Source organism: Ammospiza caudacuta, chromosome 23 (genome assembly GCF_027887145.1).
Source record: "Ammospiza caudacuta isolate bAmmCau1 chromosome 23, bAmmCau1.pri, whole genome shotgun sequence".
Taxonomy (NCBI): domain Eukaryota; kingdom Metazoa; phylum Chordata; class Aves; order Passeriformes; family Passerellidae; genus Ammospiza; species Ammospiza caudacuta.
In genome coordinates this window covers 9,283,536-9,308,193 of record NC_080615.1, presented here as the reverse complement: position 1 = coordinate 9,308,193, position 24,658 = coordinate 9,283,536, and the positions used below count along the sequence as shown (strand labels likewise).

General features: G+C 48.6%; 1 protein-coding gene across 2 annotated transcripts; it reads right to left on the bottom strand.

Moving 5' to 3' along the window:
* Positions 1 to 5,710: 5,710 nt before the first annotated feature.
* Positions 5,711 to 23,621, bottom strand: C2CD2L (C2CD2 like). Of its 2 annotated transcripts, none has more exons than XM_058819146.1 (14): positions 23,376 to 23,621; positions 22,032 to 22,127; positions 21,539 to 21,658; positions 19,544 to 19,654; positions 18,569 to 18,685; positions 17,823 to 17,940; positions 17,536 to 17,659; positions 16,967 to 17,031; positions 16,247 to 16,374; positions 15,773 to 15,944; positions 14,326 to 14,424; positions 13,546 to 13,679; positions 12,741 to 13,023; positions 5,711 to 11,316 (listed from the first exon to the last, which is right to left on the bottom strand). In XM_058819146.1, the coding sequence occupies exons 1-14, from the start codon at positions 23,619 to 23,621 to the stop codon at positions 11,096 to 11,098; spliced, it is 2,034 nt and encodes a 677-aa protein (XP_058675129.1). In that variant the 3' UTR covers positions 5,711 to 11,095. The 2 variants fall into 2 exon arrangements, with proteins under 2 accessions (XP_058675129.1, XP_058675130.1); XM_058819147.1 differs by having other exon boundaries at positions 18,569 to 18,682.
* Between the last annotated feature and the right edge of the window lie 1,037 nt (positions 23,622 to 24,658).

Here is a 24,658-nt window from a genome sequence, read left to right as displayed (position 1 = left end):
TCCCAAGAACTCCTAACTGGATATCTGCTCACCCTCCCTCTCCCAGTCACAATCCTCAACTCACCCGAAGCCTCAATCTCAAACATCATCCTTGACACTGGGCAGATCCCTCTTGTGACATGATCAATTTGCTGAGAAATTGTTGTTCTTGAGAGCTGAGCAATAACAACCACTTCTCTCCACTGCTCACCTTGGCTGCTGGTATCCAGAGTTACTTCCTAAAAAGAAAGACAAAGAACAGAGCTGTAACACAGTCACCACATAGACTACTGCTGCAGAGACAAATGGGGCCTCACCTGCTCGGGGAAATCCCCTCACCTGGCATGGGGCCCTCTGGCACAGATTTAAGCCATCTGAATCTGAAAAAAAAGTTAGGACAAGAGTCACACTGTTGCAGGATAACTGATGAGCTCCAGATATCCTGTGTCCATCTACAAATCCCATCTAGAGTCCAACTACACCCCACATTACACATTCCAAGTCTCCAAGACTTCTCCTATCGCACCAGGCTATGCAGCAGGGCAGAGCAGCCCCATCCCAAATGTGTGCTGACACCCGTGACACAGGACAGGACGTGACAAACAATGGGCACAAGACACAGACAGAAATCTCTTGGCAAGGAAAATGGCTGCAAGGACTGAGAGAATGCAAAAGGAGATGACCCAGCTGAGACCGATGGTGAGCTGATGAGGCTCAGAGAACCCTGGAGGAAGAAGACGATAACTGAATGATTAATTCCAAGGACAGCAAAGGTGGATGCCTAGAAATCCTACGGTCAGAATGCTGCACCTAACCTCGTACTATTACAAGTCCTAATCCACCATAATGGATCCAGGTGGGGCACAGCTGTCCATACAGCTCAGAACAAGACCTGAAAAGACGTCTGACTGGATGCTTCCAAAGAGAGAAGAGAGCCTGATGCCTGTCTGAGCTCCCGAGTCAAAAGTTCTGTGGCCCGGGTGCCAGACCAGGGAATGCAGAGATCACAGATGCTAACGATGATGCCAGGGGTACTGACAGGGCCCTCAAAGGCCTAAGGTAAAAGACAGGAGATACACAAACAACACACAAGGCACAACAGACAAGTGACACGAGACACACCAGGACTGCTCTGCCCTGCACACCTCAGCACTGTGATCAAAAGTGAGACTTGGCTTTCATGGGGCCTAACGAGCCATTTAATGAACACCCCCCCTTCCAAACTGGACTCAAAAACCCCTCCCAGGAATTCCCAAACAAGCACCCTGCTTTCATCCCCTCTGTGGGTCACAGCCCTCTACTTATCTGTCATACATCTGGGGATGCTGGTCCCTGTCAGGTGCAAACAAAGGCCACCTCATCACCTGGGAAGGTCCTGCTGGCACCGGGCTGGTGTCTCTCAGACAGCTAGATTAAAGAGAACCAAACATCAGGGCCTGATCTTGGCATCGCATCGGCCAAATCCCCACCACTCAGCTACTCACCGCGCTCCAAAGGAGGCCCGGCACCTTCTAACCCTGACCCTCTGCCACACATGGAATGCAGCTGCACCTGAAAGAAAGTTAGAACATATGTCCAACACCACAAGGATAACTCACAAGCTGCAAACACCTTATGTCAATCTAGGAACAGCATCTAGAGCCCAAGTACAGCCCACATTACAAATTCCAGCGCCCCATGGCTTGTCCTATTGCAGCACGCCATGTGGCAGGGCAGAACAGCTCCGGAACAAATGTGTGCACACACCCGTGACACAGAACGTGGCAAACAGGGGGACATGAAACACGACACAGCATGCTTGTGGTGAGGGTCTCGAGGGGAGAAGGCAAAAGGGACCCCAAAGACACACTAGGGAACACAGAACACTGGACAACACAACACAGACCGGAGCTGTTCTGCACTGCCCGCCTGAAAGCTGCCATCAAAAGTAGAGCCTCTCCCTTTAGCTCTCCTAAGAGGCCCTTGGAGAAGATTGCTTTTCCTGCTGCCAGTTTTCAAATCTGCCCCAAGAACTCCCAACCCACTATTCTCTCATCTCCAGGCCAAGGCCCCCGACTTATCTTTTGGATGACCGGTGATGGGAATCCACGTTGCACCTGAAATGAGTCTGCCTCGGAAGGCCTCGTGATGGCCTGTGAGCCTCTCGGTCAGCTGCAATAAAGAAAACCAAAACCAAAGTGTGAGTCCAGAGTTATGTGGGCCAAATCCCACCAAGGCAGCTACTTGCTCTCTCCTGAGTGTGCCTGGCTCCTTCAGGCTCCAGCTTCATCCTGATTCCAAGACTGTGGCCTTCATTAGGAGTGGCACCTGGGTTAGAGAAAGGCAAAGTTAAATGGCACTCCTGTGAGTGCAGTGGATCACCTTGTGTGCTGTAAGCCATGGCAATGCCTCTGCTAGGCTTCTGTGAAGCCTTGTGTGGGGGAGGCCTCAAATAAACAAATAAAGATCCTTTCTCACCCTGCTGCCTCCAAACCCCCTCCCAAGAACTCCTAAACTGGATACCTACTCACTCTCCCTCTCCCAATCAGAATCCTCAACTCACCTGAAGCCTCTCTCTCAAACATCATCCTTGACACTGGGCATATGCCTCTTGTGACATGACGAATCTGCTGAAAAAAGTGTTGTAATTAACACAGCCTAGAATCTCTGGAAGCTGCACTCCTCCCAAGGAAAAAAAAAAAAAAAAAACCACAGGACAAAATTAGAACAAAACCAGAAATTACAAATCTGCTTTACCACCCATAAACAGAAAACCCAAAGTCATGAATTTAAATACTCCCCTGTATTCTATACTGCTTTCTTCACAGTATCTTCCAAGCCTCTGATGCTTGAGATACCCAGAAACACGTGCTGAAAACAAGCTGAGATCAGCTGATAGAGCCTCTCCACTGAAATGAGAGGAGAGCTCTTACCCCAGCACATCCCAGAGAGGGAATGAAGCCCCTCAGCCACGGCTGGGGTTAATATACCCCTGATTGTGCCCGCCTCTCGTTCCCATGGCACCCAGGAAAAGGGAGGGGCGAATCCCACCAAGCCCTCAGAGCAGCTGCAGCTGTTTGGCTCCTCTGACTCAGCTTCAAGTGCAGTAAAGGGCTTGTTATAGAAGAAAACTCTTCAGAAATATAACAGTGCTTTCTTTTTTGCAACAACTACTTGGAGCAGAAGAGCAGACAACTGGTAAGACGTAAAGCTTTGTGTTTACGTAGCATAGGTAGATAAATTGGGTAATTTGCTGTTAACTGACATAATTATTCCTTGGTGATTACTAAGTAGAACATCAAGTGTGACTAAGTAGGTTGGAGAGGAATACCAATGATGTAAATAGTCTAAGTCTCCTTGGGACTCCTAATTAGGCTTGTCTACATTATGAACAAAAATAAGAAAAAAAACTTCCTGGGCAGTGTACGGGTTAAGTACATGCCAGGCTCACCCTTCTCTGAGATAGCTGGTCTAAAGGCACAGAAAGAAGTGCCTGGAAATGAGTATTTTAATCTTTAAAATGCTGAAAAAGACAGAGCTTCCTTCAAGTGACCCTTGAAAAATGAGAAACCAGGGCAGTTAGCTCCACTGTAACTGATAAAATGGCAAATAAACCAATTCTCCCCTTTAATTTATTCTCCAAAAATATTGTGAAATGAAGGGTTCTCCTCAATTTAAATCCTTCCAGCAATGAAAAAATAGAAATTTTTCCCTCAATCAAAACCCTTAACAACGAGGGACAGCTGGGGAAGGTTTGCAGGAGGCACTTAGGACTCACAAAGCAGCCTGACTTTGCGGTGGTGGCAGTTTGGGTCTGGGAGACATCTGGCACAATGCACGATTTTCAGCATGCACCCAGCCGCTCTGGGCCACAGGCCCCTGAACACCAGTGCTGGCCCTTTTCCCTGGCAAACAAAACTAACTGGCCCCGGTTCCTGATGGCAGTATGAAGGAAGCACTTGTCAAAGTACCTTGAGTTGGCACAGGTGCCAGCTTGGCTCTGGGAGGCATATTTTGCAAAGTAAAATTTCAGCAGGCAGCAGGCCACTCCAGGCCACAGGCCCCCGAACAGCGACCTGGGCCCTTTTCCCTGGCAAACAAAACTCACCCGTCCTGCTTCTTGATGGCAGATTGCAGGAGCCACTTGGCACTATCAAACCAGCCCGAGTTGGCACTGGTGCCAGCTTGGGTCTGGGAGGCATCCTTGCCTCTTGCGGAATTTCAGGAGCCAGCTGGCCACTCCGTACCACAGACCCCCGAACACCTACGCCGGCCCTTTTTGTTTTGCCCCCCAGCCTTCAGGCTGTCTGTCACCCTCAAGCCCCCCCCATGCCCCTCAAGCCCCCTCTCAGCTGTGCCTCAGCTCCTGTGTGTCACCCTTAACCCCTCTACTTTGCCCCTCGGCCCCCAGCTTCTCGGTGTCACCCTCCAGCTGCCCCTGCCACCCTCAGCATCTCTGTGTGTCACTCACTGTGCCCTCTCCCTGCTCCTCCCTCAGCTCCCAGCCTCTGCCACCCTCAAGCCCCCACAGTACCCCTCGAGCTGCCCCCAGCCTGTCATGCTTGACAGGACCCTAAAAAAACCCTATCAATTCCCTAAAAGAGCCCTAGTTTTCAAAGTATCCTAAACACCCCACAGAACCCTAAAAATAGCCTCAGAATACACTCAAAATACCCTACTTTTAAAAAGCCCGTAAAACACCCCTAAAAATCCCCAATGAACCTTTAAAAAAATCCTTAAATAATCCTAAAAGAGCTTTAAGAATACACCTTAAATCTTTAAAATGCCCTGGTAAGACTAAAAAAACCCTAAAAAATTCCCCCCAAAACCTTAGAAATACCCTAGTCCTAAAAAAGTCCTCCATATACCCTCAATACTCCTCAAAAAGCCCTAAAAACTTTTTAGTCCTAAAAAAGCCCCAAGGATACCCAAAAACACCCCTAACAATTCCAATTAGTACTAAGACAGCCCTTAAAACATCCGAAAAAGTTCTTTTAAAAGCCCTGAAAAAAGCCCTAAAGGTATCCTAAAACATTCCCAGAGAATTCCTAAAAAACTCCTGAAAAAAAATCCCCTAAAATATCCTTAAAAATCCCTGAAAAAAACCCTAAAAAACTGTTCAACTCCTACCTGTAACTCTGTGGCCTCCAAACATCATTTCTACCTTCTAATTGGGGTAACTGCCTGCACCTGCTGGGAGGGTCCTGGGGCAGTCCCACCTGTACCCCAACCCTACCTGGTACCCTGTGTCCTTTGCACCCCTAACCCTCAGTGTCAGCTCTCCACCTGTCAACACCCCCCCCCCCCCCATATTTGCACCTCAGCCTGCAATGTCTGTGTGTCATCCCAAAGACCGTGTCAGGCCTCCCACATGCTGCTGTAGGGAGTCACCGGTGGGCGGCAGAGGAAGTGAGAGATGGGGCAGGGGGGCAACCTGGATTTCAGAACCCCAGCAGATGGCCACCCACTTAGCATCACAGGTACCTGAACACCAACAGCCTTTTTCCCTGGCAAACAAAACTCACCAGATCAGGTTCCTGATGGCAGACTGCAGGAGCCACTTGGCGCTGTCAAACCAGCCCGAGTTGGCACTGGTGCCAGCTTGGATCTGGGAGGCATCCTGCACAATGCGGAATTTCGGGAGCCAGCCGGCCACTCAGGGACAGGTTGGAGGGAAATTCACAGCACTACACCAAGTATGAAATCAGACTCAGGTTTTGATTTTCATGTGGTTTAATAAGTTAACAGATTCAGCCATTACACAGCAATAGAATTCTCCTTTGAGATTTACAAAGGTGCAAGAACTTCATTTAGTCATATGTAGTTTTATTTTCATTATTAGCTACACAGTTCCAATTCTTTCCCACCTGAACAATGTGGGGTCAAAATAATCCACCCAGACAGAAAGCATCAAAGTACAAAAGAGCACACACAAGGAAGGGTGTCAATTCAAATTCCGTGTGGGTATTTGGTCCAGTACCTTACAAAGCAATGAAAGGTGATGTGGAGCAGTCATGCCTGTAGAAGGAGCTGTGAGATCACAAGCACACCTTTGCCACAAGTTTGACCAATGCTGGGACTGTTACTCTACCCCGAGACTCACCGTGACTTTGCAGTAGGGGAGTTGGGATGGAGAGAACAATGCAAAAAGACCACAAACTACAACCCTCCAAACACTCAAGCATCTCCAGGGCTACTCAGAAATGACTTCTCTGTAGGTTCAGCAAACAATATCGCAAGAGAAACTACATCATTGCTTTAACAAGAACATTTGCCATACGCCCAGTTCTAATCTAAAAACAGCACTTGCCTGCGGTTGGAAGAAGCTTTCATTACATTCCCCTTCACTGAACTTGCTCTCCACGTAAGTAGTCTCCCCTTGCTCTTTCCCATTTCAGTCAAGCTGCCTAAAACCCCACCCTCAACTGCATAAGCTGCATGAGGGTGCTTGCAGGGCCAGGAATTGGACTTGCTTGCTCAGGTCTGCTCCTGAATAAGTCCGTGCCATAAATGAGTATGAATGCCACAGAAGCTGGTAAGGCCACTCTCCTGTCCCATCTATTGGCATTGTCGTCCCCAGTCACTTTGCACCGCATACTCTATAATTAGAGTATGCTCTTATTATAAGCACGTGCAAATACACATCCATGCACCCAATTCCTCTGGCCTCAGACATCAATCATGTTAAATCCTATGGCACCCTCAGAACACTGAGGTTTTGAGGTTCCCTTCATTTTTCCTGCGTCTGTTTTCCACTGACTCAAGAGAATATCTCTCGTGGGCCAACACCGAGGTCTTTGTGGATGATGAGACTCCTAAACCCTTCCCCTAAGCACAGGGAGAAGATTTATCTAGACAGAAATATACTTACAAGCATGATTACAGCTTTCAGCTAGTGTAACTCTATTTTCTTCAGAGAAGTAAAAATACACAGGTAAATTCTAGTAAATCTGTTCAGCCAAAATAGGAAACTAACAAACAAAATCCACAAACAAACATGAAACCCCTAACAAACCAAAAAACCCTCCAAGCAAACCAACACAAACAAAAACCCAAAATGATCTCAACAAAATGCCTACTTTGGCTTCATGTACAAGTCAGTGTTCTGCTTGTGCAGCCAGTAGGAAAACACAGCATCTGGAAAGCAGGCCCTCATATGCAGGTTGAAGCCTCCACGCATTCAAGCCCACTGCTCTGCTGTTCCTCTTCCACCATATATTTGGTGGACCAATTTCACAAGGTGCAAAAAGCGAGCCTACCCTGAGACAACAATCTGCCAACTGCAGATCACTCGAGCTTAAAAATTTTGATGGTGGCCTGTGCCATTCATGGGGTTACTCTGTGGTCCCAAGCATTATGAAATGCCACAGAGCCCACAGCAGCACCAAGGCAAGGGCACAGGTATCTGGAAGAAGTTAAACTGGGAAAGTAGATTTCAAATAGCATTTCTTCTGTCCTAAAGCCAGAAACACAGAATACATTAAATACAAAAGAGGTTTCTTAAAGCAGCTATTCTGTGGGGGGAAATTCCTGGGGACTTCATCTTTGCAGCTTCTGGAGAACCCCGTGTGACGTTCTCTTTTCATCTGAGAAAATTAGGATAGACAGATTGTTTCTCACACCAATAACCACACCTCCACCACGAGGCGAATTCATTACCATTCATGCCTTTGAGGAACCAGGAACCTGTGCTCTTAAAGTCAGGATTAAAAAAAACGGCACCTACTGCCTGGGGGATGAAAACATCTTTGTGGGCCAGAAAGAAAGCCTTGCTCAGATAAGAAGAGGAAAGATCAACACGTTTAATGAGGAGAGTATCAGAACCAAAAAATTTTCGATGCACACAGCAGACCCATACCCTGCTATCCCTCTGTTCTTCAAACAGTACTTTTGACAAACACCCTGAAAACCAGTCTGGACTTATAGAGAATATTCAAAAGAAGACAAAAGGTTACAATAGCACTCCTATGCTGTATAACTTGGAGAAGCAACAAAATGTCAGAAAATACATCTCTTCTAGGAAACACAACCAGATGTAGGACCTAATATTTGAAGATGTGCTCTGCCAGCACTCGACAACATCCCTTTCCTTTGCAAGCCGTTTAACCAGATACTGATTTGCAGCACAATTCACTGCCAGTGGTAAAAAACACTGCTAAAAATTCAAGGGAAGATATGCCCCTACTGGCATGCTTCCCACATACCATTCACTTGGCCAAACACAGTGCAGATGTCTTCTGCCACATCAAGTTCAAAATCAAAAACCGTATCTCCGCTGCAAGTCACTGGCGGGCATAGCCTGGAGCCAACAAACCAGGAACAAAACAGGAAAGCCACAGATTTATGACAGGAACTGCCCATTTAACATAGCTAGAAAGGGTCTCCAAGGCCAGTGAGTAACTTGAGCTTCTGTTTAACTCCCTTTCCTATCACCTCCTCCTACAAGCCAGACCAAGAATCTAGGTATGCGTTTGTCAGACAGAAACCTTGCCTTTTCTGCCTCCAGTCTACAGTGACAAGGATAACATTGGCTAGCCCTCAGAGTCTTCCTTGTGTCCATGAGCCTCAGATCCCTGATTCCGAAGAACGGTGAATGGTGTTCACCTCCAGCCACTCCACACCAAGACAGCTCAAGCTCTTACAGTTTAAAGAAAAGAACACAGGACTATCAAATGAGACTCATGGTAGGTCCTTGACTAACCCACAATTGAAATGCCACAGGCTCTTCTGCTCAAACCAGCATTTCTAGTGCAAGGCTTCACAGTCTCGTGCCAGAGAAGTGGTGCTGTCTGGACTCAAATCTTCATGGTTTTGTACCTTGAGATGGTGTCCTAATGAATAAATAAAATCCAAAAATGGAACATAAAGTATGTCATAGCTACAAGTCATAGAGGGGATGGTGCGAGAGAGAGTACCAAATTGAAACCAAACTCCGAGACTTTGAGAACAAGGGTGTGTCAGACTGCATGTGACAGCACCGCACCAACCCAGCAAAAGAAGGTGTGATGTGAAATCTGTGGTTGGATTGCTATAGGCAAGCTACAGATGGTCAAGTTCTAACGGCACTGTAGCGCAAACCAGTCACTGACATCAAGGAAAATCATTCTCGGCGAGAAACAGCGAGTTCTCTGGCATCCATAGTGCATGGAAGTGCAAACAAAGCCACAGTGCATGCGGACAAGGAACAAAGAAACAAAGGATAAAAGACCCGACAGAGTTTGTGGACAACAAAGACTCCCAGACCAAAACAGATGTAGAGGTTCCTGGTCAGCCAGCTGAACCAATATGATTTTTCAGATTCATACATGCCCAATCACGTGAGGAATCAGCAGGAAAAACAGCCAAGAGTCCCTCCTGCTAGCACACACAGGCACTTTCAGTTACAACCCTCGGTAACTCTGGCCTTCCCCACCTGTACAAATTCGGAAGAAACAGCCACCTGTAAATCCTTTTGCAGCAGGACACCAAACACAATCTGGTCCTTGGAAATGGTACACGGGAGCAGTATCAGCAAGCTAGGGTTTGTCCTTCCAAGAAACACATTTTACCTGTGCCATCAAGAGAACTGCTGTTTCAGCTGGCAGCATCCTGTACAAGGAAGGACAGCAGACACTACCACAGGAGATACTCTGATGGAAGAGCACAACTAGAGAATACAGTCAGGCCTGGGAAATACCTCTTCCGTGAGGTATTTCCTCCCCTCAGTCCTACCTCCTTAGCTCAACAACCCACAGGATAGCAGGAGGTTTCTCTCAAACCAGGCACGTTGACAGGACATGAGTGTTTCTCCAAAGAGCATTGTTATGTGCTATCTGAAGGGAACTTCTGGGGATATTATAGGTAAAATGTGTATGGACCAGGAGACCGGACAACTGTTTCCCCAGAAGGACAGTGTCCTCCTGCACAGGGATTTTATGTCTGCCCCTGCCCACTTCTCCCTCTCTGCAAGTACCTGCTGCAGAAATGTCCTCTGTTTGAACAGAGGGGTCCGTGTTTGTGAGAAGAAAGGAAATACCAAATACAATCCAGAAAGATTCCCTCTACTAAAGGAAACCTATCAGTGACAATATATAAACTCTTGCCTCTTTCTGCCATGTGCAAGCCCCTTCAGTCTCCCCATTAGACTGCCCTTCACTACATTGCTTGCCTTATTCCTTGCCATCCATCCCCAGCATGGTGCCAGTCCTTGGCATGAGAACCATGACAGCACGAGACTGGACACTCGGCAGGTCTGGAAGACAGCCTGGCAGCCCTTTGGGAACATCCCCAACCACCCCCAAGAGCAAGGGAATAGCTGGTGTGTGCACTCAGTACAGGCCCTTCCCTATTCAAGAACACAGATGTGGAAGGAGTGTTGTGTCACGGGGTGGCTGCACAGGGTGGCAGAACCGACAGCACTGACTGGGCATTCTTGCGAAGGCTCAGGCTTCCGTGAAAACTTGTACAGTAGTTAAAACCTCCTTCTTCTTAGAGACTTCTTCCTTCACCAACAGAGCACAGAAAACAGGGGTTCCTCAGAGCTGTCTGAACCAGACACTGTTCCAATGGCAGAGCCAGGTGGAGGACCACAACTTCGACAGCTGACAGCTGTCTTCTGCGAACTCACAGCTCAGGAACACATCACCCTGCAGCACACCTCAAGTTACAGCCTCTGCACCAAGCACAAGCAATAATAGTGTTTAGATCATCAGTGACTGCGTCATTCTCTGCCACTAGAAGACTGAATGAGGCTACATGTCACACTTCTTGGTCCTACAGCTAACCCAGTAGTTTCTTGATTTTAACTCTGAAGGTTGCCACTTGACAGACCTGCCCCCCGTTTCCATGAGGCACCTGATGACACACACAGAGTCATTTCTGCAGTTCCTGGAACCCCCAGGGGGATTAGCATGCCACCTGGATTTTCTGGGAGAGCACAGTAGGGTGCAACAAGCAGAGAAGGCTAAGCCAAGGCAGCCAAACAACCTAAGTCCTGGGTTTGCCACCTCCGCTCCCCAAACGGCATAAAGCACTGGGGTGTCTTCCCTCAGCCAAGGTTGGAAAGAACTGGACTTCAAGTCACAGATACCATGGAGTGGGAAGACAAGAGACTAGAAAACAATCTCTGAGAAATCTTTCCAATGGGCTTCTCCCTCCTTCAGTTTTCACCAGCTGTTGTGTTGTCACTACCTTTGGGTTTGGATTTAGACTTGAAGGAGAAGCGTTTGATGAGGCGGTGAGAGAAGCTACCAGTTTTCTTTCTGGTGGTGGAGTTGGCAGTGACATTGGACAAGTCATCGTGTGACTGGCTCAGGCCTGCTTCCTTCTGCTTGCTCCTTCTCCGGAAGATGAGCTTGGTACCGCTCCGAAGAAAGCTAACTGCAGGGACAGGAAGGAGACAGAAACCATGATAGTGTCTTGGACTGGCAAGTTTCAGGGACAGTAACACACCCAGCCATTCTCAGCTATACAGCAGTCCTCTTCCACACTGAGAGGCAGAAGTACGCAGCAGGTTGGCTAATCCCAGCTTCCCAAGGCAAAGTCTCAGCTGACGATAGACTGCAACACCAACAAGCTGCCTCACTAAACATTCCATCCCATCTCCCCTCTGCATAAAATTCCTTTTACACAATATCCTCCTCTCAGTGGAAGCGTGCAGCATTTCAAATGACAACCAAGACTCACATGAATGGAAAACAAGAGAGATCATCTGAACCTGAAGACCCTGAGAGGAACATACAAGATGGAAAAAGCCTCTCAGATCAGCCTGTCTCAAGGGCACAGGGATTAACATTGTCCCCTGCGCCCGGAACAACTGCCTGCATTTTCATGACGTGCCCAGTCTAGAGGCAAATAATGCCAACGGCTCCTTATGACTCCCACAAGCAGGAGAAGGTGGAGATGCCAATTGCTTTCAACCTCAAATGGATCAGAAAGACAAGATACAAAACCTGCAGGCCATATAACACTACAATGGTATTTCCTACAGATGGGGTTTGCTTTCCATTTTCCCTCTGTTCCCCCCCCACCAGCTCTCTTGGGAATCTGGGTCACACACCCTTCTACCCACTGACATTCAAAAAAGGGGCCTCCGCAGCCCAAATCATACCTAGTTGTAACAGGGTACAACTCCCCAAAATTTGTCCCACTCTAATAGTCTGAGTAATCAAGACTTTGATTTGCATTTCTTTACAAAAGTTTGTAGCAGAAAAATCCAAGGTGCACCATCCACCTGACAAATGTGTGGAAAGGCCAGGACAGCAGCTAGGTTGAGGCAGCCCACTCCATCATTTAAAAGAAGTGAGTTTGTGTGAACATCTTACATTACGACAGGTCAGAGGCACTAGCTGCTTTGATACTAACAGGGAAAGAAGGAGGGCAATCAAGGCCTGTACAATCTACATTGCTGGGCGGCCTCCATGTCCACACCACAGGTGGCCAAATTCAGAGGATGAATCGTTATTTACGGGCATGTGCCTGATTTGTGGACCTGGAGACCAGGGAGAGAAAAGGGGTTTTCTATAATACACAGGATGTGCAGGGTTCCCATCTAAGAGAGCACAGAAACTTGAAAGGCTACAGGAATCAGACACCTGCAAATGAAGGCAGTTCAAATCACTTCAGTGGAAAAACCACAAGACAAAGGCAGGCTCTTCCCAGCTCAATCAGAAGCTGCTCTTTGCTATGCTAAAAGGTGGCTGCAGACCCCATGCTCGGGTGTGGAACCTGGATGTCACTCTGTCCTCATGTACAGCTAATGCTATGGGTCATGTTAGCTACCCTACCTAACAGTTCATGCTTACCTTTGTGATCTTTCAAGCTGCTTGTCTCAAGGGCTCCTGTGGAGCCAGTTTCAGACTCAACATCTTCCACGGATGGTCTTTCAGAGACATCTGATCGCGTTGTCTCATCCAGCTCCTGACTGTCCCTTTGACCCAATGGCAACGCTTCCAGTGGCCGCGACAATTCAGTAAAATCGTGCATCTGGTCAGCTGTGCTGTCTGCCTCAGAGTCCCCATACGCTGTGGCCTCCAGGGATGCAGCATAACCCAGAGAAAGTGCCATTTCGTCTTGAGCAATAGGTACCTGAAGGGAGGTTAGAGGGGCAGACAGACATGAACACAGGATCAAAAGAATTCCACTCATCTGCCTACTTCCATCTATACCTACATGTGGGTGGCCCAGTTCAGATCATCAGTGCCAGATGGCACCAATGGACAATTGCCACTCTTTGGCTGAAATATACTGGAATGTGATTACAAGGCATTCTGCTGCACATCCTTTACTCCCGCAGCAAAGTTCAGGGAGAACTCCTTATATTCTCCACAAGGTTCAAAACCAGTTACGGCAACCACATCCCTTTCTGCAGCTGCCCATTGTGAACTCCCACTGGCAGCTGCCCTTTAATGCTCACTGGGAAGCAGCTAAAGGTTGTGAACTCCTATTGGCAAGGAACCTTTTAATGCTCACTGGGAAGCAGCTAAAGGTTTCTGATGAGCCAGTCATCCATGCTTCCCACACCAGTCCCTACAGGACAGGTTAGTTTCATACACACATCCCTACAAGCAACCACCCAGACTGGAAATGCAGCTCCTAACTACCAGAGACCTTGGACACTCCTGAGATGATCAGTGTACTACGTTTTGTCGGTGTCTTCTTGGTGGTCTTGTTATTCGTCTCAGTTAGCTGCCTGATTGCCGTCTCAGCCACCGGATCCAAGCCATTGGGCAAATGGCTATCCCCTGAGCACAAGAAAAATACCAATGCTTGGAGTACCAACCTTCAGCAGAGGCAAAACGTCACTTTCTGACTGCAATGCTTGCAATAGGCAACTTACATGCACACGAATGCATGTAAGTTCCCCCACCCAAAGTCTATTATAGACTTGTCCAAATAAACAAAATGAAGGAAGCTCTGTAGAGGTAGCCCTTGGCTTTTTCAGGTACCTGAAAAGTTTCATTTCCCACCAGGCATATAATTAAAATACACGTCCCCTTCCCCGCACCACTCAACAAAGACTTCCAAAGACTCCCAATAGTTTGCTTTGGCAGCAAACTGTCAAAAGAGCTGCAGTGCTCCGTTCTAGACACAATCAGAGCCCCAAGTGCAGGGTGACCAAAGTTGTTTGGGTCCGGATAGCCTGGAAAGTTCTCGTCAAGCAAGGAAACACTCATAGTCCCTGACTGGATGGTCAAAGGGGAATGTCTTTTACCTGCCCACACACCACCACCACCAGCCTTCTGCCCCCACCTTCACTCAGGCACTTGGACATTCTCTGAAGCAGAAAATGCAAGCAAGTTCAGGGAACCGCACTCAGACTGCCGCTTTATAAAACAGGCTAAGGAACACAGTTATTTCAGTAAGAGCCTCAAATTTCCAAGCACTTACGGCTACTGCTGGGCAAGTGGCCGTGAGGACGGCCAGTCTCCAAGAGCACTGTTGTCTTTTCAGTCACTTCCACTTTGGAAGGCGACCTCGATGGTGAATCTTCACAGCAAAAGAAACACCGAGATACCAGTAAATGAAGATGAAGCTTACACTACTACGTTATCATATTGTGCCCCCTACACAACCCCCAAAAGCCTCAAGCGAGCATTTGGAGAGCCTGCAAGGCAGCTCTGTAAGGCTTTGTGGCAGTAAGAAGCCCACTGGGAAAAAAATCAGCATCACTGAATGTTTTGGGTTCGAAGGGACCTGAAAACCACTTAGTTCCAACCAGACTGCCATTAGACCAGGTTGCTCCAAGCCCCATTCAGCCTGCTCTTGAACACTTCCAGAGACAGGGCAGCTACAGCTTTCCTGGGCAACCTGTGCCAGTAACTCAGCACCCTCAGAGGGAAAAATTTCTTCCTAATGGCTAATATAAATCTACCCTCCTTCAGCTTAAAGCCATTCCCCTTGCCTTATCACTGCATGCCCTTGTAAAAAAAACACTCTTCAGCCTTCCTACAAGCCCCCTTTTAGGTACTGGAAGGCTGCTTGCTGTAATGTTTCCCCAGAGCCTTCTCCTCTCTGGCCTAAACAGCTTCAAACTCTCTCCGCCTTTCTTCACAGGGAGGTGTTCCAGGTATGTGACCGACTTAGCGGTCCTCCTCTGGACTCACTCCAACAGGTCCATATCTTTCATGTGCTGGGGGGCCGCAAGGCTGGACACAGTACTCAAGGCAGAGTCTCACAAGAGCAGAGCAGAGGGGGAGAATCAGCTCTCTCGGCCTGCTGGCCACACCTCCTTTGATGTAGCCCAGGATGTGGTTGCCCTTCTGGGCTGCAAGTCCTGTGAAGCTGACGCACAGCAATACTTCATTCATGTAATTTCCCAGCCCCGCCTCTTGGAATATCCAGCACCACATTCACCAGGATGCCAGACCACAAGCAGCAACAACCCCTAGGAAGCCAGATCAACATGCTTTTGGCTCCACAATCGGTATGTTCAGCCTAACTTTTTTAGCAGTGAAGAAACTAGAGAAAGCATGGCTAAACACTTAGCCTGACATCACGCACGGGTTATTTGGTAGCATATGCATTAGACATCCCACCACCAAAAGGGTGTGTGAAAGGCTCATCCCTCCCTCACCTCCTCCAGACACACAACTGCAATTCTCTACCCTAGGGCTACACAAGAGTTTCCAACGAAGGTTCCAGGGGAATAGCATGGATGCCCGTGTTCTGACCCACACACCAAAAGCAATACATCAAGCGTGAGCCTGCCATATCCAGGTGTGATGGCTAAACAGTTTTGCTACTGCCTTCATGAGCAGCCATGGGAATATTGCAGCTAAGTCTGTGCTGCCATAGGAGCCACCTGTACAATAAGCCTGCTGCCGTGCAGCCTCACCCAGTTTGCAGTCTGCCTTGGGCCGGGACTGAATTGTGGTGACAGTAGTCACAATGGTGCCGTCAGGCATGATGGTCCGGTCCATCTCCACCTTCTTAGTGGGGGTGATGCTGGTTCTCAGAGATGTGGCATGTGGAGCATTCAGAGATGCAGGAGACTCCTGGAACAGCAGCTAAAAGCAGTAAAGCACTGATCAGAGAGGCACTCTTCTTCCCAGATGGAAAGGCAGGCATGTTTGGGCAACAAAAGCTGCAGCTCTGGGTACCGAGGAGCCATTCCCAGTACAGTATAAGTTCAACAGCGAGAGGCTCAGGGACCAAGGGGCAGGTGACATCCACCCCTCCATGGCACAAGGGTCTGCTAGCCCTCTGTGCCGAGCTCCGGCCCAAACACGCGTGTCTCCAGCTAGAGGCTCACATTATGAACTCTTCCAGAGCATGCATGTATGCACAGCTTGTGGGATCATGAGCTCACCTCCAATGTAATGGTAGCTTCAGCTGTCAGTGACTGTCCAGCTCCCGGGGCCAGTGAGCAGACCTGTCTCCCAGATGGCTGCTTGTCCAAAGAATCTATCAAAAGTGTGGCATATGCCAGCAGCACATCTGCAAGAAGGAAGAGCAAAAATAAAACACTTCACATGACCTCAGCACCTCAGACATCTCCAAGATAATCCCCGCTTTTGGGAAGCAGCACAATAGGTCAACACAGCACATTGCCACAACTCCATTAACTCCTAAGTTCGAGAGGCAGAAGGGGCAAGCAATGCTCCTCCGCTCCTCTTTAACAATTCAGGATTCAACTCCCTTAAAAAGACGACCGCTGTGTGGCCTCCGTCAAAAATTGATGCTGTAGTTAAGTCCCCAACTGAGTACAAAAGAACAGTTAAGAGCCTTATGCAAAGCTCTCCTAATACAAGAGGCAAAATCCTGCATGCTTCTGCCTGCTTCAGAATGCAGACAGGCAGGCCACAGGAACCTCCTGATTCAAGGTCAGACCCAGACCATTTTGGCAGAAGAACAAAATGAGTTACTTCACAGAGTCACAGAAGCTCACATAAAGCTAAATATGAAAAATCCTTTGCAGAACTCATCACACATACCAACAGAGAACTACCATGAGCTTAAAGCACAGAGAGTCCCTTAGGCATTTTTGCCTCCCAGTCTTAAAACCCATCTTAGGGTTGTTCGTACTCACTTCCCCCTCCATCGCTGCTCCTCAGCACCTGTAGTTTCAGTTCTTTGCTTCTAGGTCCCAACTCCCTGTTGAAACCGAAGAGGGGCTGGTGTTAGGCAATCTTTTTTTAAGTGGCCACGGAGCAAACAACCTCATTCTGTATCTTCCCTCCCTCAAATCTCACCCTTTCTAAAGTTTCAGTAGCATGCACTACCATGGAGGACATGACTAGAGTACCAAATGACAAAAAGGAGAATTCTGGTTTGCGTGCCCTGCAGAGCTGTGTAGGTTGACAGTGGAAGTTGAGAGGGCAGTGCCTCTGAAAGGCTGTTTATGCTACATCCTATTGCACCTGCTGCACCTACATTTAGCACTTCTGCCCACCCAGGGAAGTGAGAAAGATGTATGCAAGCTGGGGCCAAATGCCCCAATCAGCAGTCCGGCACAGGGGCAGCATAAACAGACATTGCCCTGTGGCACAGACTTCATCTCTGCACCGTGCACATCACTTACTGCAGCCTGGTAATGATACCCAGACATCGTGCCGGTCTGCCTACACTGCTCCAGCCAGAAAGAGAACAAACACTTACAGAAAGAACTCGTCATTCCACTCCATCTCTCCGTCAGCACCGACACTGCCACTTATCACTGGCCTCGTCCACTTCTGCTGCGGGGGGCTGTCTAGCTCTGCCACACAGCGTATCTCCCCAACTCCTGCAAGAGAGACAGAGGGCACACGTGCACTCATCAACAAGAGGCAGTGGTTCGTCACACACACACTCCTCTTTTCCATTCAAACCCACCCAAAACATCCACTCGCTCCAATCTCACCACCTGCACGCTTGCCCCCGTGGATCAGAAATGTTTTCATGCTTACCTCCCTTTCCCTGGCAGCCCAAGTTCAGCACTCGAAGATTCCGGAGCAACAGCTTAGAACCCAGAGGGGCTGCTGCTACTCTGGACGGGCACTCTCGAGTCAACTTATTGCTGGGTACCTGAGGAATGATGAGAGCGAGACCATTACCTTTATCATTCACTCACCAGGAGACAGCATCAAGAGGCATCGTCCTTGTATCTATTAAGTAGATCCTCACACCAACACAGGGGAATACCCGCAAGGCCATCAAGGGATGCTGCAGGTTTCCCAGGCCATTGACCTCCAGTGGGCCCTAATGTTATTTCAGATGGGAAGTTTAAGGCAGACAGAGAAGGCGACAGGCAAGAACAAGCTTGCTGCCTACTGGACAGTCAACTGATGATGACAAACCATGGGACATTCCATGTCTGCAAATGCTGCCTTAGAGAGAGCCCTCGTGTTCAGAGCAAGACCAACCGCCAAAAAGAGATGTATCTCAGGCAGTCCAGCTCCACGAGGATGTGATCAACAACCAGCATTCAAGAAAAAAGGTGGAAGGAGTTGCCCTTGGGAGCAATTTCTAATTATCCCTAAGCACCACACTGCAGTACCCAAACCCCTATGATAGTGCAGGCCAGGACTCGGCTGTCACCCAGAAGTGAAACTCAAGCCCTGGATCCTGCCTGAGCCTCAGCCCTCAGAAGTGTCTTGGGTTAGGGTTGTGCCTGTGTTTGGGGCACAAGAATGACACAAGAAGAGTGACTTACTGCACTGGCTCCAGCGGTACAGGCCACCAAATTCACCATCACGGCTGGCTTCGTGCTGACAATGGTATCCTCGACCAGATCCTTTATAGTGGACAAATCTGCTCTCCCTTCATCCTTCTCTCCGTAAATCAAGGGGAAATGCAGGAATGTCATTAAAAAATGGACACATTTACAGCTCCACCTGCCTCTCACGCCTCTAATATACTACACAGTCATTCTCCCAGTAATAACCTCCCAAACACTCTTCCCATATTCCATACTAGCTCTCCTCAGAGCTTAAAGCTTCTGTGTAGCAGCTGCAGGCAAATGCAAGCTTTCTAAATGAGACAAACTAAGTCTCTACTTCTGTAGTTTAGCTGGTGTAAATTTTTACAATACAGATTTTATAGTTTGTCACATGCTTACCACCTCAGGAGATGATGCCACCACACTTTTGGGAAAACAGTCGAATTCCTAGAACTACTCAGTATAAAGTAACAACGGTGTCAATAGAACAACAAATCAACCAACCTATCTGGATCACAGAAGTGCAAGCACACCCACATTCTGTTCATTAAACCTCTAACCCAGGGATTCCCCACATTAATCTCCTACTTTTAATTAATCCCTTCAAAAAAACCCAATCAAACTTAACCAACACAACAGCAACAACAAACAAACACCTCACACAAAGAAAGAGCGGCAACCCAGCTCGTTTTGCAGCTCTACATGTGACAACAGCAGGAGGAACCAACAGAAAGATATAGACAATAGACAGAAAGCCTTCAACAGATATTGGTGCTACTTCAGCCCTCTTGAGGATGCCGCTTTGACACAGTTGAGCTAGTACCGATTCCAGGGTGAAAGAATCCTCTCCACTGCCCTAAAGGGCCATGGCAGTGAGCTGCCAACCCTTCTCCTCCACAGCAGCCCAGCTTCTAGCTGTTTCTGCTCCTTCCTCCACTCACAGTCAGCCTCTCATTGTTAGCCACTCACCTCAGGAAGCCCAAGTCGTGGAAGAACAAAAAGGTCCAAGTCTGGTCTGTCTTTGAATGTCCATGACACCAGGAGACCCTCATTCTGTATCTCCTCCAAGTGGATCTCCACCTGGCCCAGAACAAATATCCATAGTTGGAAACAGTTTCTGCTTACATTAGGTGATTTTTGCCCCATTCCAAATTCAGCAATTGAAAGGCCCTCACACCAGGGCAACAGTAAAAAACAGAACATAGGAACGCAAGTGCTCCCAGGCCTACAGGATGAAGCAGCTGTAGAAGCTCCATGGCGATATCTGGCTCCCACACTGCAACTGGATGCCCAGGCACCACCAGAGGGAAAAATGATCCATTTTTTCTTTCACTGAAGAAAAAGCCTGCAGAGTACAATCCACAAGTGCCCAACTGGGCACCAACACATAGGATATTTACTGAGTCACATCACTTAGGCATTGCCAAATGTAAACGCAACCATTTATAAGTTAGCAACACATCTCTACAAGATGATCCTCAGGTTGAAGACCCACCTGGGTCACCAACAGTCTGCAACAATAAACTAGAATATACAATATCCTGTAGTTTAGCTGAAGTTAAGAATTTGCACACCCACGTACCCATAAAAGCATCACTAATGTGACAGACAGAGGCAGAACCACACACGAATGGAACTGAACTGACCTGACAGCTCTACTAAAAACTGGGTAATAGAATTCAGTACAGTTCTCAATTACCAGGTTGACATTTACTGACAACACAGAAGGTCATCAGACAAAAGCAACATATATGAGACACAGTGGCCACATAAGTAACCAACAAGAGGTGTGCCAGAATGGACAGGGCACAGGGCACAATTGGGAACACAGTACTTGAAGTATTCCAAAAAACAGGCAGGCATGTGGTAATCTAACCTGCATTTCATAAAACAGCAGCAGCAAGACCTGAATTAGAATACTATATGCAACTCCTTTACACGAACAATCAACCCAAAACTTCACCAGGTGCAGACAAAGAGACCTAGAAAATGCCAATGAGTAGGGGAGCAATTGGATGAGATGTGAAAAAGGGGACTTTTCAGAAATTAAAAGCAATTGCAGTTGCTGCCCATAACTAGACTGGCAGCAGGCACACTACATGCTAAAGAGAGAGAGAGGAGCTCTCTGGAGCTCTGGATTTCTGGAGATGACCACAGAACAGTGGTACAAAATCAAACTGGAATAACCTGATAAAAGTATGCTGAAAATTGTAATAAAGCTTCTGAGAGCAAAAAGGTTCAAGAACAAGCTTGAAACTGTCTGCAACAGCATGGAATTAGCTTCTGCTACCACTGAGTTACTTCTAATTTTGCCATGTCTATCTTTTCTTTTTTTTTTTTTTGTGCACATATGAGCACACTACCTCCAAGCAAGATACCATCTCCAGCATCATGTCCTTCATCATGATGGAAAACCATATTCCAAAGAATCAAATCCAGCCAGAAAGTAACTATGGAGTTACCACCCATTGTGATTTCAGAGCTTCTTTGCTGGAATAAGCATCTCCGATATCCAACACACAGAAAAAGCTGCACTGTGCTCTTGTGAATGTAATGAGGGGAACTGACAAGCAAACTACTCCTCACCATAGATTTCTTTTTCTCACCCACTACCAGGACACCATACTTTTACATAGTCTTTCCCCTCCCACTATGCCACAAGGGGAATTGAATTCTCTGAACTTCTCACTTCTTAAATACCCACTTGAAAGCACTATATAGAATGAAGCCATGTCTCAAAACTCTCTGAAATTTCTTACAGCTATGTTTCATAGCCAAAATCTGCATATGAAGACTCAGAAAACAAGACTCGGCATGCAGATGGGGAATATTTGCTACCTCACCAAATGTTAGTGACAGCACAATGAGGCCTTTATTTGCACTTTGAATCAGGTCCTCCTTCCTCGATCAGCGTGGGACTAGATGGAGGAGGGAGGTCAATGTTTAACTTTTTGTAATCCTTACCTGTGCCTGCAGCACAGCCAAAGTGACATGATACGTGTCCACAGAAACAGCAACTGGGGACTGCTGAGTAACAGAGACAGGGAATTTCACAGCTTCAGCTGACAGATGGCACCACAGCACCTAAAAAGAAAAGGAAAAGATGAGTTTATATTCCGGCAAGAGGCTGCTGGGTTGTTCTCACCAAGTTCAAAGCTGCAAACCTGCAACTTCACACCCTGTGCTGTGACAAGAGCACTCCTCTGCTCTCCACAGTAGAACCCCGATGTTTGGGTTCAGCCTTCACACATCCCGGCTCCACCAACATATCTTCTCTCACAGAGCTTACTTGTGCAAGCTCCAGAGCCTCCAAACAGGAGACAGGCCTCCAAATTCCTCCAAAGAGACCTCACACAAAACTTCCCTGGTTCCACCATCTCCATCAGAAAGGCTTCAGCAGTGTCTGCAGAACACACCATCACACCAAACTGCACAGTTTAGAACAGCAAAGCCTTACCATGCTATGGTCTGACTGTCCCTTGCATGTCACACAATTTATATTGGCAGCTTGTGGTAACTGAGGACCCTCTTCAAATGTGATCTGCACTGAACTCTGCAAAGAGAAAACTGTTAGTTCTCAGTAGTCAGAGCCAACCTGATAGTTCCAAAGAGGATGAATGATGTGGGGTCCCAGAGACACTCCAGCCAGCATCCAGAACTATCGCACACTATAATTCTACCCACCTCGACTTGTCTATACAGAGAAAGGAAACAAGGTGTCCAGCTGAAGCTTGAATTCACAGATAGGAAGCACCTCCAGGAAAGCCCAAATCTCATCCAGAATCTCACACAAGCAAAGTCCTCCAGGATAACTCCCAGACCTCACTTCAGAAAACAGCTTTTAGACCCAGCAACTCACTGAGGCAATGCTACTCCACACAAGGAGCAGCTGCAGCAGGAACTGAAGTGGGGCCTTCTGGGGCCTCCATGCCAATTCAGCCACTGGCTAATCTTCCCTTTACAGGAGTCCTAAATTCTAGAACGTATACATTCAGGTCATTTTGTGATAATGTGAGTAATTCAACACATGACAGAAAAGCACAGCATATCAGATATGGGAAACTGGTGACACTCTTGACTATTGCATTGTGATAAGAGGGGCATGGAAGCAGAGGGTGAGTTTCTACAGAAGGAGCACTATGCCCATTGGGGGAAGGCACTTCACGTTGAATCCAGCCTAGAATTTGTCACTCATTCAAAAAGGGAGATACTTTTCCTATCTTGCTGGAAAACTCAAAAACAAGTTTGCATTATGTTTTTCAGGACTTTAACTGCCTACACAACTTAACAGAAAGGAAACCCTTTCCCACTTATACGATTAAAAAAAAAAAAAGGGGGATATTGCAATAGACTTTGGACTTCTTTGGACCACAGTTTCTGCAGGTATTAAGTCCCTGCCTTGCAGGCAACAAGCTATAATGGAATTATTTCCATATGGAATCATCAAGGCGTACTCTCCTTCACGAACTTCAAAACTGCAGATAATACAATGGCAATACCGGGAGAATAAAGAAAATAAATACCAGAAAATTTCGAAGAGATTGCTGCGGAAAATCAGAGTGACTACAGTATTGCCCCAACCCGCGTTAAACGATGCGTGGTAACGCGCTCCGCCCTTTCCGTGCTCGCACTGCTCCCACGCAGGCCGAACTGAGCCGTCCGCAAGGTGCCTACTGGCTCCTCCGGCCGGAGCGCCGTGAGGGCAACGGCTGTCCCGGCACCCGCGAACAAAGAGCAGGCGGGTCGGCCCGCCTCACCTCGCTGCCGCTCCCCGCGCTCCCCGGCTCGTGCCCTGCCGTACCCCGTGCCGGCGCGCCTGGCTGTTGAGAGCTCGCACCCAAGCTCGCTGCCACTGCTCCCGTAGGGACCTCAGGGCGAGAAGGGCCGCGAGCAGCGCCCGGGCCCCGGCCTCCTCCCCCGCCGCTCCGCGACGCCGTAGTGCTCGCAGGGCCGTGGACCGCCAGTACTGGAGCAGCCAGGCCGCCACGGTGAGCAGCGAGGCGGCAAAGAGCAGCACTAGCGCGGCCCAGCCCAGGTCTGGCCCCATGGCACAGAGCGCGGGGCTCACGGCAGCGCGGCGGGCATGGCGGGCGGGCCGCGGCGTTGCCCCGCTCGCGGCACCGGGTGCACGTGGCCCCGCCGCAGCCCCGCGGCACCGCACGCGCACCCGCCGCCGCCTCTTTCCTTCCGGCGCGGCGGAGCGCGCGCGCCCCCCGCGGCCCGGCGGCGCCGCCCGAGCCGCGGCGCACACCCTGCCCGCTGCTCCGCCCCGGGCCTGCGTGCAGGCCGTGGTACCCGGTCTGAACGGCCCGGAAACCTCACGGCTGCTGCCGCGGGTCTTCTCTTCTGGGGGAATGAAATAGGAGCACAGCCGCAACCTGAAAGCCCAAGTCCCCACCGGCTTTCCGAGCTTCGATTAACGACGCTTTTCTCCTTCACGTCACGCTTTTTTTCTGATGGGAGTCACTGCCCCGTTCCCACCAGGCACGCAGGACACAGCAGATCCTTTCCGTTCGTCTGCTCGCGATTGTGCCACTCTCGCCGTGGTGGGCAAGTAACACGAGTTTTAATCACCTCCCGACAGCCTAACCCAAAGTAGCAGCGGCCTCTGGCCAGATATGCTCCCCTGCACCTCTGTGCTGTGCTTTCGTCCCCGGCGGTACCGTGTGCCCGCCTCAAAGTTGTTATAAAGTTTACAAAATCACTTTTGTCTATGTGCAACAGACAGCAGAGCAGAGGTGGCCTCTCAACACAGCAGCAGCTCCTTAGGTGGCCACAAAGCCATCAGAAACCATTTCATGTTGCCATACAGCTGCAGGCCACGTAAAAGTTCTTCTTACTGCTACCGGACTTTCTGCTGCGTCTCCCCCTCCGCTCATCGACTGACACCTGAACAGAACAGTGAATGGACACTGAGCCTATCCTGCCTTCCCCTCCCCACCCCCCAAAAATGCCCCGAGGGCCCATCACCAGTTACAGATTTCCTGACAATCAAAAATCTCCAGTAAGGTATTTTACTGAATTTTCCCGACATCTGAGGAAACACGTGGGGAAACGAACCCAACGGCCGCTCACTTTTCTGAT